Here is a 15,529-nt window from a genome sequence, read left to right on the forward strand (position 1 = left end):
ACAGGCACACAGGTGACGCTTCTGGGAAAGGTCCTCTCCCCCGGTCAGAAATCGGCCCCATGGGCACGGAGGCAGTCAGTCGTGCTGAACACGGGCAAGTTCCACGCGACAGGAAGTGTGCGGACAGGAAGCCGTACATGACACAGCTTTCCACAGTCAGAGCTCTGCGTTCTCCATGAGAGGCACCGCCCAGAACCAGAGGTGGGTAACCCGGCTTCAAAGAGTAAAAAGACTGACCGTGTATTTGCTCCACCACCATGCACAAAACCAGCTGATTCTAATTAGCATAACTCTTCAGCATGATAGGAGACCTAACTATTGTAATCAGCTGGTTTAGTGCATGGTGGTGGAGCAAATACATGGTCAGTCTTTTTACTCTTTGAAGCCGGGTTACCTGCCTCTGCCCAGAACTCAGCAGTTAGTTTAGGGAGGACAGAGAGACACAGGCACTGAAGTCTGCTGCCTGAGTGGGTGCACAGTCACCACACCTGGGGGGGTGGGCCGGGGGGGGGGGGCGGGGCGGGGGATTGGGGGACAGGCAGAAATATTAAAGGAAAAGACATTTTTGAAAGCGCGCGAAGCGCTCAGAGACGCACCCTCGATGGAGGCGGCGTCCACCATGACCCTCTGCATCAGCACGGGCTCCGAGCCGAAGTCGAAGACGATGGTCTGCCGGAAGGTGCCGAAGATCTCGGTGCTGAAGCCCACCGCCACCTTGTAGAGGCAGTGGTCCATGCCGTTCTGGGCGCCGCCGTCCCCGGTCCACTCCTGGCAGCCGCCCGGCACCTCCTGCAGCAGCTGGGCGGAGGCGTCGCCCGCCGACACCGCCGTGATGGCGAAGTGGGGCCGGTGGGCGTCGTACAGCAGGGCGATGCGGTACAGCGTCCGGGCGGGCTGGGGGGGCGGAGGGGGGGAGAGAGGGGACAGGCCGGTCAGGACCAAAGATACCAACCAACAACCGTCCTGCACTCAGCCCAGTCAGGACCAAAGATGCCAACGTCTGTCCTTCACTGAGAGGACTACCCAGTCAGGACCAAAGATGCCAACGTCTGTCCTTCACTGAGAGGACTACCCAGTCAGGACCAAAGATGCCAACGTCTGTCCTTCACTGAGAGGACAGCCCAGTCAGGACCAAAGATGCCAACGTCTGTCCTTCACTGAGAGGACAGCCCAGTCAGGACCAAAGATGCCAACGTCTGTCCTTCACTGAGAGGACAGACCAGTGAGGACCAAAGATGCCAACGTCTGTCCTTCACTGAGAGGACAGACCAGTGAGGACCAAAGATGCCAACGTCTGTCCTTCACAGAGAGGACAGCCCAGTCAGGACCAAATGATTCCAACATCCGTTCTTCACTCTGATTCAAAGCCTTCTATATTCACTTACACGCACAGGGACTCATTGTTCCAAATGACCAGAAATATTCCAATATAACCCCTCTAAATGGAAATTCACTGCAACTGCACACTCACACACTAGTACACTTGCACACTAGAACACTAGAACACTCGCACACAGGTCAAGCTCCGTCCGTCCTTACCTTGCATAGGAGCGAGAACGTCCAGGAGTGAGATGATTTCTTGGAGGTGACCGTCACCGACAGGTCGGAGCTGTGTTCCACATTCACACCGTCCAAATAGTCACTCAACTGGAGAACGGGGGGGGAGAGAAGAAAACAAAAACATCACCGTAAAAACGAAGAACAGAACTTTACTGAGGTTCTATTACAATCTGAGCCACTCGTTTGCGAATAAACATAAACATCAGTTTTGTGAATCTCACCCAAGGATAAAATGACTAAATTAAGATGTGCAGAAAACCGGAAGCATTTTTTGTACTGAATGCATTTTAATGTGTTTCACTCGGGGGGGTGGGGGGGGGGGGGGGGGTGAAGAAGATTCTGGAATCCCGAAGGGGAGAGCGGCCTGCTCGCGAACGTGAGGACGCGGCGGCAAACGAAGCGGGAGGAGGCGCGCGGAGGAAAAATAAACCCCCCTCACCACTTTCTCCGGGGAGAGGGAGTTCATCCACTTCTCGATGAGCGCCTCCATGTAGTTCTCGGTGAAGTGCTTGCTCTCCTGCTGCTGCTTGAGGCGGATGAGCCGGGAGGCGTAGCGCTGCTGCCACTCCGTCAGCTCCTCCTGAGAGTGCGCGGAGGTGCACTGGGCCCCGTACCTGCACAGGCCCTGCTCCAGGAACCTGGGGCCACACACACACACATTACATTACATTACAGGCATTCAGCAGACACTCTTATCCAGAGCGACTTACACAACTTTTTACACAGCATTTTACATTGTATCCATTTTTTACAGCTGGATATATACTGAAGCAATGCAGGTTAAGTACCTTTCGGTTACAAGCCCAGTTCCTAACCCACTGTGCTACACTTAGCTGTCCAGTTTAGGACCGGGAGCCCTGTTTCATTAGAAAAATACAACTGTAGAGAGTCTGTGGTGGGTTTTGCGAGTTTTCACCATCCTTACACTCTAAATAAGGAAGCATTAATGAATTTAATACCGATTTTTGGGACTTGTTTCGGTTATGCTAATATATCTGTAATAAGTATACATTGGCTCTTATACAAAAACACAGACAGCCCAGTTACTGGTATTCTCATAGAAATACACTGTACACGATAGCGTGTAGTTTTTAGACACAGAGGCCAGTGATGCCTGGGAGAATGCAGCTGTGCTGCGGTGTGGGTAGAAGGGCCTGGGGTACTGAGGGGCGGATTCAGCATTACCTTTTACACAACGTGTACTCTTCACTACTGGTGACCCCTCGGGGAGGGGGGCGGAACTGCCAGCCATCTTGGACATCTGCAGAGAGGAAGGGCAGGGGGGGGGGTGGGAATCCAAAAATTAACAGTCGTCCGCAGTGGACGGGCCCCTGCCTTCGACACAGGGGCCCTCAGAGTTCAACCGATGATGTGAAAATTAAAGGTTGCGGGTGAGAGGGGGGGAACGCCCACAGGGGCAATTAAAGCCGCTCGTGGAAGGCCCCAGGAAGCCATTCATTTCCCCTTCGTCAGGCCGCGTTTAAAAAAACGGAAATCTAACGGCCGCAGAAGCACAAGAGCTTCCTCACCTTCCTCACCTTCCACACATGCCTCACCTTCCTCGGTGTCTTCTGTGTATTCCGAAGCCATCTTGCTACTTACTGCCTGTGAAGAGACGCAGAGGAACGTGAGGAGAGAGAGAGCGCACAGCATAATTTACAGGCCGGACTAGCGAACGTTAGCCCGCGTTTATTTTGCTTTATTCACCCCCGTTCTGTTCTGTTTTAGAGGAGGGCTCTCCCTCAAAATGGAGGACAGTGACACGGCGTGAACTCGCTCACGTTAATGCCTCCATTCCACCCGTTATATTAGGAATTATTAACCATCAAAAGCATGGCTGGGTGCCACATTTCTTTTCTTGTCACCGCCGCCCAACCCCTCCCCCCCTTTTCCAAAATGCAAACAGCAAAATGCACTTTGACCTTTATTTATTTTTTTATTGGGCCAGAGGAACAAATACAGCTACCTTACATTTCATCACTTCAGTTCAGGTGAAGGCCAGGAAGCAAATGTTAGTGGAATACACTGCAAGCACGCAGTGTAAGAGAGAGTGTTTTTCTTCGTTCCTGCACCAGCGTACACTAAAGCTCAGTCCGTAGACACACTCACAGGGGTCACGCACAGCCAATAAGGCCAACAATATAAAAAATGGAAGTCTAAATGGCAGAGGAGCTTTTCAGTGTGGATTTCTTAGCCATTACATCACAGGCATTTAGCAGACGCTCTTATCCAGAGCGACTTACACAGCTTTTTTTTTTTCTTTTTACACAGCATTTACATTGCATCCATACATACAGCCGGAAAGATACTGAAGCAATGCAGGTTTAAGTACCTTTGCTCAAGGGTACAACGGCAGTGTCCTAACCCAGGAATTGAACCTGTGACCTTTCGGTCACAAGCCCAGTTCCTTACCCGCTGCGCTACAATGACCAACTGAGAGTCACGACTTACCTCAATTTCAGAGAGCAGCATTTTCAGTCTGGTCAAATCCTTCGTTACGATCCCATTCTGCACAGACACAGACGACAGCCACACATTTATTAAGCACTCAGAACGACAGTCGAACGCCGTCGGTTTCAGTAACTGCCGCGACGCCACTGCTGCTGTGTGCGGTTTAATTCACCGCTGCTGCTGCGGTGCGCGGTTTAATCCACCGCTGCTGCTGCTGTGCGCGGTTTAATACACCGCTGCTGCTGTGCGTGGTTTAATCCACCGCTGCTGCTGCCGTGCGCGGTTTAATACACCGCTGCTGCTGCGGTGCGCGGTTTAATCCACCGCTGCTGCTGCCGTGCGCGGTTTAATCCACCGCTGCTGCTGCTGTGCGCGGTTTAATCCACCGCTGCTGCTGCTATGCGCGGTTTAATCCACCGCAGCGCAACCGGCAATCATTAGCCAGCGTAATTCCTCACATCGCAGCTGACGAGTACTCATTTCCACTCGTTGTTGTTGTTTCTGAGGAAAGAACGCTAAACAGAAGAGTTTTTTTTTTTTTACACGGAGGCCTTTTTGGAGCCTCGCCGCGCACAGACACGGACTCTGCCCTGACGGAGCACGACGAAGCGCGTCGGCCATCGAGCACCGCCACTAAAACATCTCACGTTAGTTCGTTTTTTGTTTTTTTTTTTTAATCACAGGAGACGGAAAGAAAAACCACAGACTAGTTTAACTTCTAGTCTAGTTTTTCAGCAGCAGAAAAAGACAGTTTTGCTGTTTCAATCACACCGTTGGTTACTACGTCTCTTCGTGTAGGACCTGAGTTGGACGATTTAATCAGAGCAGAGACACTCATCAACCCTGAACTGAACCCGTCGCATCTAACAGCAGGTGTGTATCTGAACCCGAGTGTGCAGCGTGACAGACAGTCCAGCAGCCTTTCTCAGAGCCCAGGAGCTACTCAGCAGTTTCTTTTTTTCCCGCTCTTTTTTTTTGTGGTGTATCTACTCTCCCCCCCCCCACAACACCACATCACCGGCCTGTGACGGCTCACAAATTCTAATCCAAAAGCCATTCTGCCAACTGAACTCTTCCGGGCCTGAGGGCCTTTCAAAGAAGCTTAGGCACAGAGTTTAATAAAAACTATTTAAAAAGACAGGTCCCCACAGCCACGTACTCTTTTTCACCAAACAAATACTGCATACACAAGTAAAGAGAGCGTGAGAAGAGAAGCACACGGACATACATGAAGACAGACATGAGGGCGTGCGGCCGGCAACGGCATTTCAGAGAGAGCGGAGAGGGGGGAGAGAGGGAGAGAGCGGGGAGAGTGGAGAGAGGGGAGAGAGCGGGGAGAGGGGAGAGAGGAGAAGGGAGAGAGGAGAGAGCGGAGAGAGGAGAGAGCGGAGAGAAGGAGAGAGGGGAGAGAGCGGAGGGGAGAGAGGGGAGAGAGCGGAGAGAGCGGAGAGAAGGAGAGAGCGGGGAGAGCGGAGAGAGCGGAGAGAAGGAGAGAGGGGAGAGAGGCGGAGAGAAGGAGAGAGGGGAGAGAGCGGAGAGAGGGGAGAGAGGGAGAGAGAGAGGAGAAAGGGGGAGAGAGGGGAGAGGGAGAGAGAGAGGGAGAGAGGGAGCGAGAGAGGAGAAAGGGGAGAGAGGGGAGAGAGGGGAGAGAGGAGAGAAGGAGAGAAGGAGAGAGGGAGAGAGGGAGAGAGGGGAGAGAGAAGAGAGAGGGGAGAGAGGGGGAGAGAGGAGAGAGGGGAGAGAGGGGAGAGAGGGAGAGAGGGAGGAGAGGAGGAGAGAGGGAGAGAGGGGAGAGAGGGAGAGAGGGAGAGAGGGAGAGAGAGGAAGGAGAGAGGAGGAGAGAGGGAGAGAGGGGAGAGGGAGGGAGGGAGGGAGCGAGGGAGAGGGGACAGACAGAGCGGGGTGGAGCGGGGGTTACCAGCGGCTCCCCGAACAGCGCCCTGGACAGAATGGCGGAGACTTCCCGCAGACTGCCGTCCAGCAGCATGCTGTGCAGCCCCGCCTGGAAGGACCCGTCTGCCTCGGACATGTCCTCCGCCAGCACTGCACGGAGGAGGAGGAGGAGGAGGAGGAGGAAGGACGCTCAGTCTCGCCCGCACTTCACTCACGCACCACTGTACAGGGCTTCCCATACGCGCCCAGGTTCCATTCATTACGCTAGCCTCTGGTTTAACTGTACACACATCTTAAAACAGGTTCTATTAAAAGAAACTTTTCTTTTTTTTTTTTTTCAAATGTGGTCCAAGGGTAAATGGAAGTGGTCAAGCAAATCGGAACACCGAGTTCTGACATTTCAACCAATGGGAAGAAGTCCTCACACCTCACAAGAGGTGATCTATGGTAACATTCCACTCCTTATTGCACAATCTTCTGATCTTGACATGCAAAGTACTCACCATGCTTACAGTCTTCATCTGCTTGATCATAGTTCTTCTGTTGGGAATAAGAAAATAAATTGTTTCAGGGCAAATGTCTCACCAAAGTTTCCAAGATTCCACTTCAAAAAGAAATATAGAGGGGAGATTATAGAGCCATTCTAGACTGGCGTGTGGAATCTCTGATTTGTACATTAAGGCATCCAAACAAGGATGTGATTTCAGCACAGGCATTGCACATTAGGGAAGTGAGAGCAGAGAGAGGACTTCCTCATTCGGTGTCAGATAACCTTTAACACTGCATACACACATTTCCAGTAGAAGCACGCCGACAAAAACGACATAAAATGCAACCATACCTACACACAACCATCCATTAAACTCAAGAGGTCAGAAGCATGGATCAATAGCATTCAAAATCCCAGCAACTTCATATGCATAATAAATGACAAGTCTTTCATTTCATTGCTGGTTCACTTAACTGTTCGGCTTGTGAATGCTTCATTACAGGAGCCAAAATGGACACTTAACTGTTCGGCACCCTGTGAATGCTTCACTACAGGAGCCAAAATGGACACTTAACTGTTCGGCACCCTGTGAATGCTTCACTACAGGAGCCAAAATGGAAGGGCGGCGTTGCAGCCGGGGCACTGCTTGTTTGTTTGTGTAGGAGTGCAGTGTGTGCTTGCTGCTGGGGCCTGTGTGCACAGAGGTGTGCTCTCGCCTGATGACTGTGCACTAGAGTCCTGAACACCAGAGAACTAGCAGTGCCGGTGCGTGCTGCTCATAGGAAGTGCCTGCAGCAGCCTGCGCAGATGAACCCAAAAAAAACCCAAATGCACACAAAATTCCAGGAGTTTCCTTTTTTACTTTTGTAATCAACTGAGGTTTTTAAAAAAAATCCACCATTTTGAGAACCACACAGGGTGGCCCTGTGGGCAAAAAATTAACTAGCCACAATAGAAGACGTTTACATGCCGCGCTAGTTTTTTTTATTCCATGGACTCTCCTGTTCTCCGTACAGCAGGTTGCATTTTTAACTCGGCACTGAAAGGGGCATTTAGAAACCGAAACCGAAAATGCTCAAAAGAGAAAGAAGGGCCAGGCGCTGATCGCGTGCACATTATTCTCTCCCCCAATACGCGCAAATGAATGTCAACCCGCAGATGGTAATGACTACCCTATGGTGCCCGCTAATTTCTGCTTTCACGTTTGACAGCTCCACACTACAGCTGAAAAACTGTGTCGGTGCTGTACGGCTTTATAACGGAAGAATTAAAGATTAGTCAGTAGCCCATGAAATGTGATGGTTTTTTTTTTTTTTTTTTTTACATACGTATAAAGGGCCATTTTCGCCATTACTGTAGACAGGGCAAAATGGCAGCCCCAGGACGTACCGCATGGCCTACTTCTTTCATGTGACATTCTAATTGGCCGTGCTTACCGTCCGCCAAATAAAACAAACAGAATCTGTAGCAAGTCATCGAGGAAACTAGTAAGATGCTTGCACGAGTCCACTGCAGAAAAGAAGCTGCTTGCTCAACTGAATTGACGTGAATGCTTATTCTATATTTATTTGCATCAGATGTACGATATTCTGTGTATTAATATATGCCCTTAATTTTCTGTGGCTCACTCCAAGTGTATTTGTGCCATTGCCGGGTTATGCATTTCCCCAGGCTGAACGTGTGGCTCACAGGTCAGATGGGGGGTGTATGCTCAAACCAATCGTGTGAGATGAACAGTTTCTGCCTTCAACTGCATTTTCTAGAAGTGCTTCCGTAATAATATTGGCCCACTGAAAACACTCACCTGGGCAGTCAAGTGTGCATCACACTTCAGAGATGGGTGAAAACAGATCCCCGTCTTTCAGAAAGCGCTGCGTTAGACCTTACTGTGCAATGCAGGTGCCTGTGTGCAAGCGTCAGTTCAAGCTCACATGCCACAGACACTTGACACTGCGTGGACTGGCAGGTTGGCAACCAGCTGTGTGCACAGCCTCAGGCTCAGAGCAGTCTGGCGAAAGGCCCAATAACCAGCACCTGTGTGTGTGTGTTAAGGCCCTGCACTGTACGCTGGGAAGGAGAGGAGCGGGGGCTACTTAATGCAGTGTTTATCCAGCGGACACCCACGCGTGCCTGAGTGGGCCCGCGAACAGCTGCCTGAGAAGGAGAGAGGCTCTGCGGGGAGGTAGGTGTGTGGTGCGGGGGTGCGGGTCTGCGGGGGGACGGGGTTTGGGGGAGGCGCTCTCACCAGCTGCAGAAGGGCGGCGATCCGGTACAGCAGGGCCCGACTGCGGAGGGGCACTGCGCGGGGACCGGGGGGCTGAAGGCCGAGCAGGAGGAGCGCCTCCGTGCAGTGGCTCACCACCGCCTCGTACTCCCGCCTGGCTAACGATTCACTGGCCTCTTCACATGACTTCTCTGGCCTCCTGTCCGCCATGACTTAGGGACAGAACTTCTGACGGGGGAGAAAACACCGCGTCAGCCGCGACAACCCCGACGCCATGCCAACCCCGAAGCCGTGCCAACCCCCGACGCCGTGCCAACCCCTGATGCCATCTCCCATGGACCATGGACCATGAACAGAGCAGGAACCATCTACACGTTATACCTCCCTTTCCCATTCAAAAGACATGAAACAGTGCAGTTCTGGCAAGAATACATTAGTTTCCACGTTTGCTTGTTGTTGTTTTTTTCCCCAGCCTAAATGAACAGCTTTGAAATGACATGCCTTACAAAACATAGCCTACATGTATTAAATAACTTGCCTTGTGGTGAACTGAAAGAAATCCTACAGAAATTTTCAGTGAAAAACAAAAGCCGCAGGAGATCAGGAGGCATTACGCAACTAATGATCAGAACAGGTCTGTCCCTTTCGAGGTAAATTATTAAATAGGACGGCACCGCTTCCAGCGCTACGAGCCCTGACCCTTAGGGGCCGGTGAGATTCGAAAGGCCCCCGAGGAGACCCGGCACGCCCCCCACAGGCAGCTCCACCCGAAACCGCAGCTCGTGGAACGAGCAGATCACCCTTTCTCTTTCGGTTCCCACACACACACACACACACACACACACACCGCCCGCGACGCAGGAGGGGCCCGGGCGCTATTCATCTGTCAATTTACAGCGACAAGCGCAACCCGAGAACGGCAGGCTAACGCCGGCGCGAAAAACAAACATCTCGACGAACAAAAGCGAGACATAATTTAAGGGGACTGACGCCTGTCTTTCAGAATGGCATATTATAATAATGTAACGTCGCCGTTGCGGGAAAGATTAAAGTTCATTTGGAACCACAGATAAACGTTGTTAACACCACGTACGTTATGTTCAAGTGGCGCTGGATACAAGTGTAATATAATAACAGCAGGCCTCGGGCACAGCCAAAATAACAAGGGGTGGCCTTGAAGCGCAAAGGTTTGGAAGGCTCTGTCCTGCGTAGTACAATACAACTAAAAACAACACAAACATGTCGCTGCCCTGTCGTCTGCGTGCGATAAATACTAGGGCTTCGCATGGCACCAGCCTCTACCAGCGTCGGTGACAACTGTGGAAGACTTTTCGTTAATGCTGAACAGACGGGAATCTCGCATTTCATTGAAACGTTTCATGATTTTTATTTATTTATTTTTTTTTTTTTAAAGGAGAGATCTGAGTAACTATTGGCTATGAACACTATACGGCTATGGTTACCAAAAGCACACAACTTCAGGTGTGCACATTTCAAAGGAAGGGAGTTAGCGAGAAGAGAGATGATCTTTGCGTGTAACATTATACCGGCACTCACTGCACAGTTGGGACCAAGGCCAAAGATAAACGTGTCATGATTAACGAGATAATGTTTGATGTGGGGTACAGAATCCCCCTCAGACAGCCTTCAAAGGCCGATGGGGGGGAGCTTTCTGTGCCCGATATTCACCGACAAGCCCATGCATGGCGGGAAGGGCCCTGGCAGAGCAGTTCACGCTCCCATTCCAAACCACACTTTTTTTTTTTTTTTTTCCCCATTTTCTCCCCAATTTAGTCGTTATACCAATTCCCCGTGTGTATCACAGTCCTGGTCGATGCGCTAACCTCTGTCGGTCTGGGGAGGGTGCCAGCCTCCGATACATGTGGAGTCACCAGCTGCTTCTTTTCACCTGACAGCGAGGAGTTTCACTGGGAGAGCGTAACGCGTGCGGAGGTTCCCGCTATCTCCCCCAGATCCCCTCCCTGCTGAACAGGCACCCCGACCAACTAGTAGGAGCTGCTAATGCAACGATCAGGACTCATACCCTCACAGGTAGTGAGGCTTCCCATCCGCGAACACTGCCAATTGTGTACCTAGGAACGTCTGACCAAGCCGGAAGTACCGCTGCCCGGGATTGAACCCGGGTCTCTGCGGTGGTAGGCGAGTACTTATACCTCTACACTACCCAGACGGCCCTCCACATTATTTTTAAAGGCATTTCGGGCCGTCCCCCACACATTTTCTCAAGCACAGCCACATACCATCGCCATTAATCAATTACAATGTTTATCACTGGACGATGTAGATTACTTTTAGTAATTAACGGGGGTGAGAAATGAGGTTCTGACTCAAACCTCCCATACACAGGCATCAGAGTCAGGCCCAGCCAGTACCAGGCTCAGGAGAGCACATCTGGCGTCTAACCTTCGGGACCTCGTACCTGGGGAAGCCTGCACACGGCAGCCCCTGCTCTCAGCAGCAGGTCCACCAGGGCAGAACAGTATGTGTATGCACTACATACGTCAGGAGAGAGAGAAACGTACGCATGGATATACTGATATGAGGAAAGAATGAGGAGGTGACATGTGTGTGATGTGTGTGTGATATAACAGGTAGTGAGTTATGAAATTGTGGAAAATTAATAGTGGAGGTACTGCATATGTGAGCTCCAGCACCTGCCACTTCACTTCTCATGTCAGTTAAGTGACTAAGACTGTTTATGACACCAATAAGGATGCTGATATTTTGGGCATGCAGCCAGCCACTTAAATTTATCTGCCAACTTGTTAACTTGACGTTGTCAAGTCATTGTACTTCATCACCAGTATGGAGCCTTCAGAGAGTGTAACTTAGGTAACAATTCTATAGCCCCTTTCCCACAGGGTATCATGCATGGGCATGGCAAACTTCTTAAAGAAAACTTGTTTAAAAACTGAAGAGGACCAGGCAGACATATGTTTTAGTCAATAGTTAAACTCTGGGAAATGCTGAAACTTGCACGGAAACCACGTTTCCTGTGATGTCGGTGCATAACCCATAAAGAAAGAGAAAAGAGAAACAGCAACGACAGTCAAAGGCAATAGTGTCCTTATTAAACTGCGTGCATAGAATCATCCGGAGCTCCGACTCCTGGGCTGCGCATCGCCCGAGCAAAAGGCAGTGGCACTAATAAAAACACACTTCAGCAATAACGCGTAATGAGAAAAAGCTCACAGCAGAAGCATGTGGGCTGAACGGGCTCTAATCTCCTTTTATGCCATCCAGGAGAAGCATTAGATGTGATAATGCCTCAAACTTATAACTGATGTGCGTCAGCCACCTCGGCCTGCACATCGAAGGAGCCAACGAACGGCATTAGCATCAAGCTGGGACCAAGTGCAATGCTCCTTGGGGTTCTTTCATCTCCCACAGTGCAGGGGGGGGGGCACTCCTCAACAAGCACGACGGGGGCATGATCACCGTCTTAACAGGGCAAACGTCTATTTCTTGGGAAAAAAAAAAGCTAAACTCTTCCCCGCTGGACCACAAGCAGTCTGCAGCTCCTCACCAAGTTCAGGAAAGACAACTCGGCCTCACACAGTCGGTCACTGGCACACTCTCCACCGAGTCACTGAGTCAGTGCAAACACACACCACGTCAACAGACGTCCCGATTTGCTGATCCGTCTACCAAGCTGGAGGCTAACAAAGAACCAATCCTACAAGGCCTGAACGCTAGCAATACCACGGCTGTGGTTTCTGAATATCTGCAAATTTTGTGATTTGGCACTGCCAAGTGCAGCAATTTTTCACTCCGCTTTTAAAATGAAAATATAATTTTATGGATGATATTTTGGTGCCGTTCCTGCCCATAGAAAACAATTAGGACGAGATCATATAACAACCCTTTTAAAATTTTTTGGTACTGGATTTCATAATCTTTATAATACCATGCCTGGGGAATAGGGCTATGATTTATACAAGACGCAAGAGTAAATTGCAAGCTCTGGGGAACCTAAGACATAGGCCTATGTGGTATCAGTCGATCAGCCAAATGAACATGAATCAAATAGATTAAGCAACGTTAGTGTCCACAAATAAATGCAAACGCAAATAGTACTAACAGGGCTCTACAGTGCTCCCATTTTAGGAGCATATGCTCCTTAAAATTGATGTGTGCTATCTGGAAAAATAATTTAGGAGCACATTTAATTGGGATGCTTTAGTGTGCTCCTACATTTTTTAAACTTAGGAACAAATGTGCTCCTCAGGGAAAATGTTAGAATAGAGCCCTGTACTAAACCTAACACTTCTCTGGCAAGTTTCACCAACATACACTTCAAGAAAACATAGCTACTTTTACAAATAAATGTGCAGGGATGGCACCAAGGCAGGAAACTATCATCCACTGGCCACAGCGGCTGTCACATCCCAAATTTCAATTTCACTGTTTTACCAGACAACTAGATATTTAGAACAGAACTTCCAAGTGACGGGTGGTTGCCTGCCAAAGTCACTGTTAGAGTAGGCAAACTTAACAGCCTCAGATAAAATTTAGCAGCATTTGGCTAGTGGCTGGTGTCAATTTCTCACCCTGGAAGGCACCAAAAGGATAATCCAGAAAACACGTATAAACGAAGTTAAAAAGTTTGATTGGTAAGATAAATACAGGTTACAGCTACCACAGTTAAGCACATGCATCTGAAATAACAGTATCATTGAAATACCACTAAGTTACACCGCAAGACTACTCAATGTGAGGTGAAATGACATATGCTGACAAGAATGAAAGAAGTCAACAAACTTCCTGACATGGTCAAAACAACGCACAACGCATTGGTGTTCAGGTAGGCCTATGTGTCAGTGTTGCTGTCCAGAGGGAGTATGGAGGGGGCGGTTCGCGAACTATCATCTCCCGCGCCACAAGCAATTAGCCACCCATCTGGCTAACGTTACAGTAGCTAGCAAAGCTTATTAACCCTAAATTACTCAGTCATTGCTCCTAAATGATACCTGTCCAGATGCAGGGCGATGTTTACATAAAGAAAAATTGTCCCGCTGACCTTAAAAATGTGTTTTCTCACCTAACTAGCTCGCTACCAACATAATACTTTAATCAGTTCGCTCTAATAATTAATTGTGATCCAACACCAACACAAAGTGACATTTAATATCAACTTAAATTCAATAATCTAACATGACCGCGTAGCTGGCACGCTATGCATAGTGTATTGTATATGAAGCTAACGTACTGTCTGACAGTTATCTTACTAACCTAGCTAACTACCTATTATTGTTGGCCTACTCCATCAAGAAACGTTCTGCCAAACAACTACACTAGCCATCGAGTGTTGTATTGCTTGCTAGACTTGTCACTAAATTAGCAATGTTACCAAGCAATGAGTTAAGCGTGAATATTTACCTAGCTACCTACCGCAGGGAAATTGTAGGTAGCTAGCAAGTTAACTATTAGCTATTCATAAATACTAGCTGGCGAGAAAGCTTTCGACGTTAACTCAAAGCTAGCCAGGTTGTAATACACATCTTACAGGCTAGACTACGTTACAGAAAAACGTAGCCCTCCAATTGATGTTTTGGAACCAACACACCACCAGTTAGGTTATCAAAATAACGTTAGCTAGTCGATTTGCAGTTTGACAAGCCATTGGTTTGGTGGTAGCTGGTCAACCGACCAGCTAGCTATTTTCCCGCATATATCAAAGCTAGCAAGCTAGCCATTTGGCCAACCAAATCCTAACAGATAATAAATGTAACAAATTAGATAACTTGGCTTGCCACTATCAGTCCGAAAATGGTCATTTAAACACAGAGATAAAAATATAACTAAACAGCCTCGCTATCTTTGGATTCTGGGTCACAGTTAGCTAATAATAGCTAGCTAGCTATTTAGTTAGCTTGTTAGCCCGTGTCACTGCTTTTAATTGTCCAGTATAAGCAAAATAAAAATGGAAAAAATTGAAAAGTAGCTTGAAAAGCAGCTAGGTCGTCAACAACAACTGGTCGCAAGGACTAAAATGAAAGCAACACGCTTTATCAGTGATTACATTTGCTAGCTAGAATTTTGCGTCATTCGGTAAGCTAGTGGCCCACAGCCACCAAGTCGCAAACAAGAAACGTTAGATAGCTGGCTCGGTAGCTACACACGTAGCAAGTGTTCAACATCCAGCAACACATAACATGGCTAGCCTGTGCTAGCTAACCAGCAATGCAGGTCGTTGTTATCCGACTGGCTAGCTCGCCAGAGAAATGATAGCCAAGTTATTCTTAAGCTCCATTGCGCAACAGCCCGTCACCATCAAATCATAAAATAAACTACACCCAGCTTCCTGATGTGTGATTTATCAAACTAGCTACTCAAGTATTTGAAAACACAGTACATAAATTGATGTAAAATGCATTGTCTGCACGTCAGCCAAAATTAGGGCCCTCTATCTGTCTAGACCAAAAGCAGCAGGACACAGCCAACTAGCTAGCTAAGTTAGCGGTAGCTAGTTAGCTACATACGGGCCTGTATTTAGACTCGCAATTTATTTGTAAGAAAACATATGACGGGTTCTCTTGTAGTTATCGTGTATTATTTGGCTTTTCTTTCATAACATAGACTTATAAACTGGCCGATTTCCCAACCACAAGCAACAGAAAAGCCGAACTGAAAGGGGTGAAAATGGCAAGTCTACACTTACCTAGCTTTACTTTCTACGCCATCTTGGATCCACTTGTCAGCCTTCAGCAAAGAATCACGGGATACACTATTTCTGCTCCATAGTTAAGTTACCACACAGATTGGTTCGATTTGTGGTTCTAACTAACCATTAACTCCAATTAACTTTACAAACATAAAGTTATTATGTATGGTTATATTAATAGCTACTCAAGTTCTATACATTATAAGAGTGATATAACTTTAAAGAA

At 48.6% G+C, this 15,529-nt stretch overlaps 1 protein-coding gene across 4 annotated transcripts in view; it reads right to left on the reverse strand.

Moving 5' to 3' along the window:
• helz (helicase with zinc finger) overlaps positions 1-15,460 on the reverse strand; it is an 85,090-nt gene extending 69,630 nt beyond the window's left edge. The window contains exons 1-10 of one of the 4 annotated variants that reach the window (XM_064324271.1): positions 15,301-15,460; positions 8,640-8,846; positions 6,408-6,444; positions 5,930-6,054; positions 4,012-4,068; positions 3,117-3,165; positions 2,746-2,821; positions 2,000-2,198; positions 1,540-1,647; positions 597-894 (exon numbers count right to left, since the gene is read on the reverse strand). In XM_064324271.1, coding sequence (XP_064180341.1) covers positions 597-894; positions 1,540-1,647; positions 2,000-2,198; positions 2,746-2,821; positions 3,117-3,165; positions 4,012-4,068; positions 5,930-6,054; positions 6,408-6,444; positions 8,640-8,828 — 1,138 coding nt within the window. In that variant the 5' untranslated portion in view covers positions 8,829-8,846; positions 15,301-15,460. Of the gene's footprint in view, positions 1-596; positions 895-1,539; positions 1,648-1,999; positions 2,199-2,745; positions 2,822-3,089; positions 3,166-4,011; positions 4,069-5,929; positions 6,055-6,407; positions 6,445-8,639; positions 8,847-15,300 lie in introns of all 4 variants that reach the window. The other 3 variants (XM_064324270.1, XM_064324268.1, XM_064324269.1) reach the window with 3 other exon arrangements.
• Positions 15,461-15,529: the final 69 nt, after the last annotated feature.

The sequence above is a fragment of the Anguilla rostrata genome, chromosome 2 (assembly GCF_018555375.3).
Source record: "Anguilla rostrata isolate EN2019 chromosome 2, ASM1855537v3, whole genome shotgun sequence".
Lineage (NCBI taxonomy): Eukaryota > Metazoa > Chordata > Actinopteri > Anguilliformes > Anguillidae > Anguilla > Anguilla rostrata.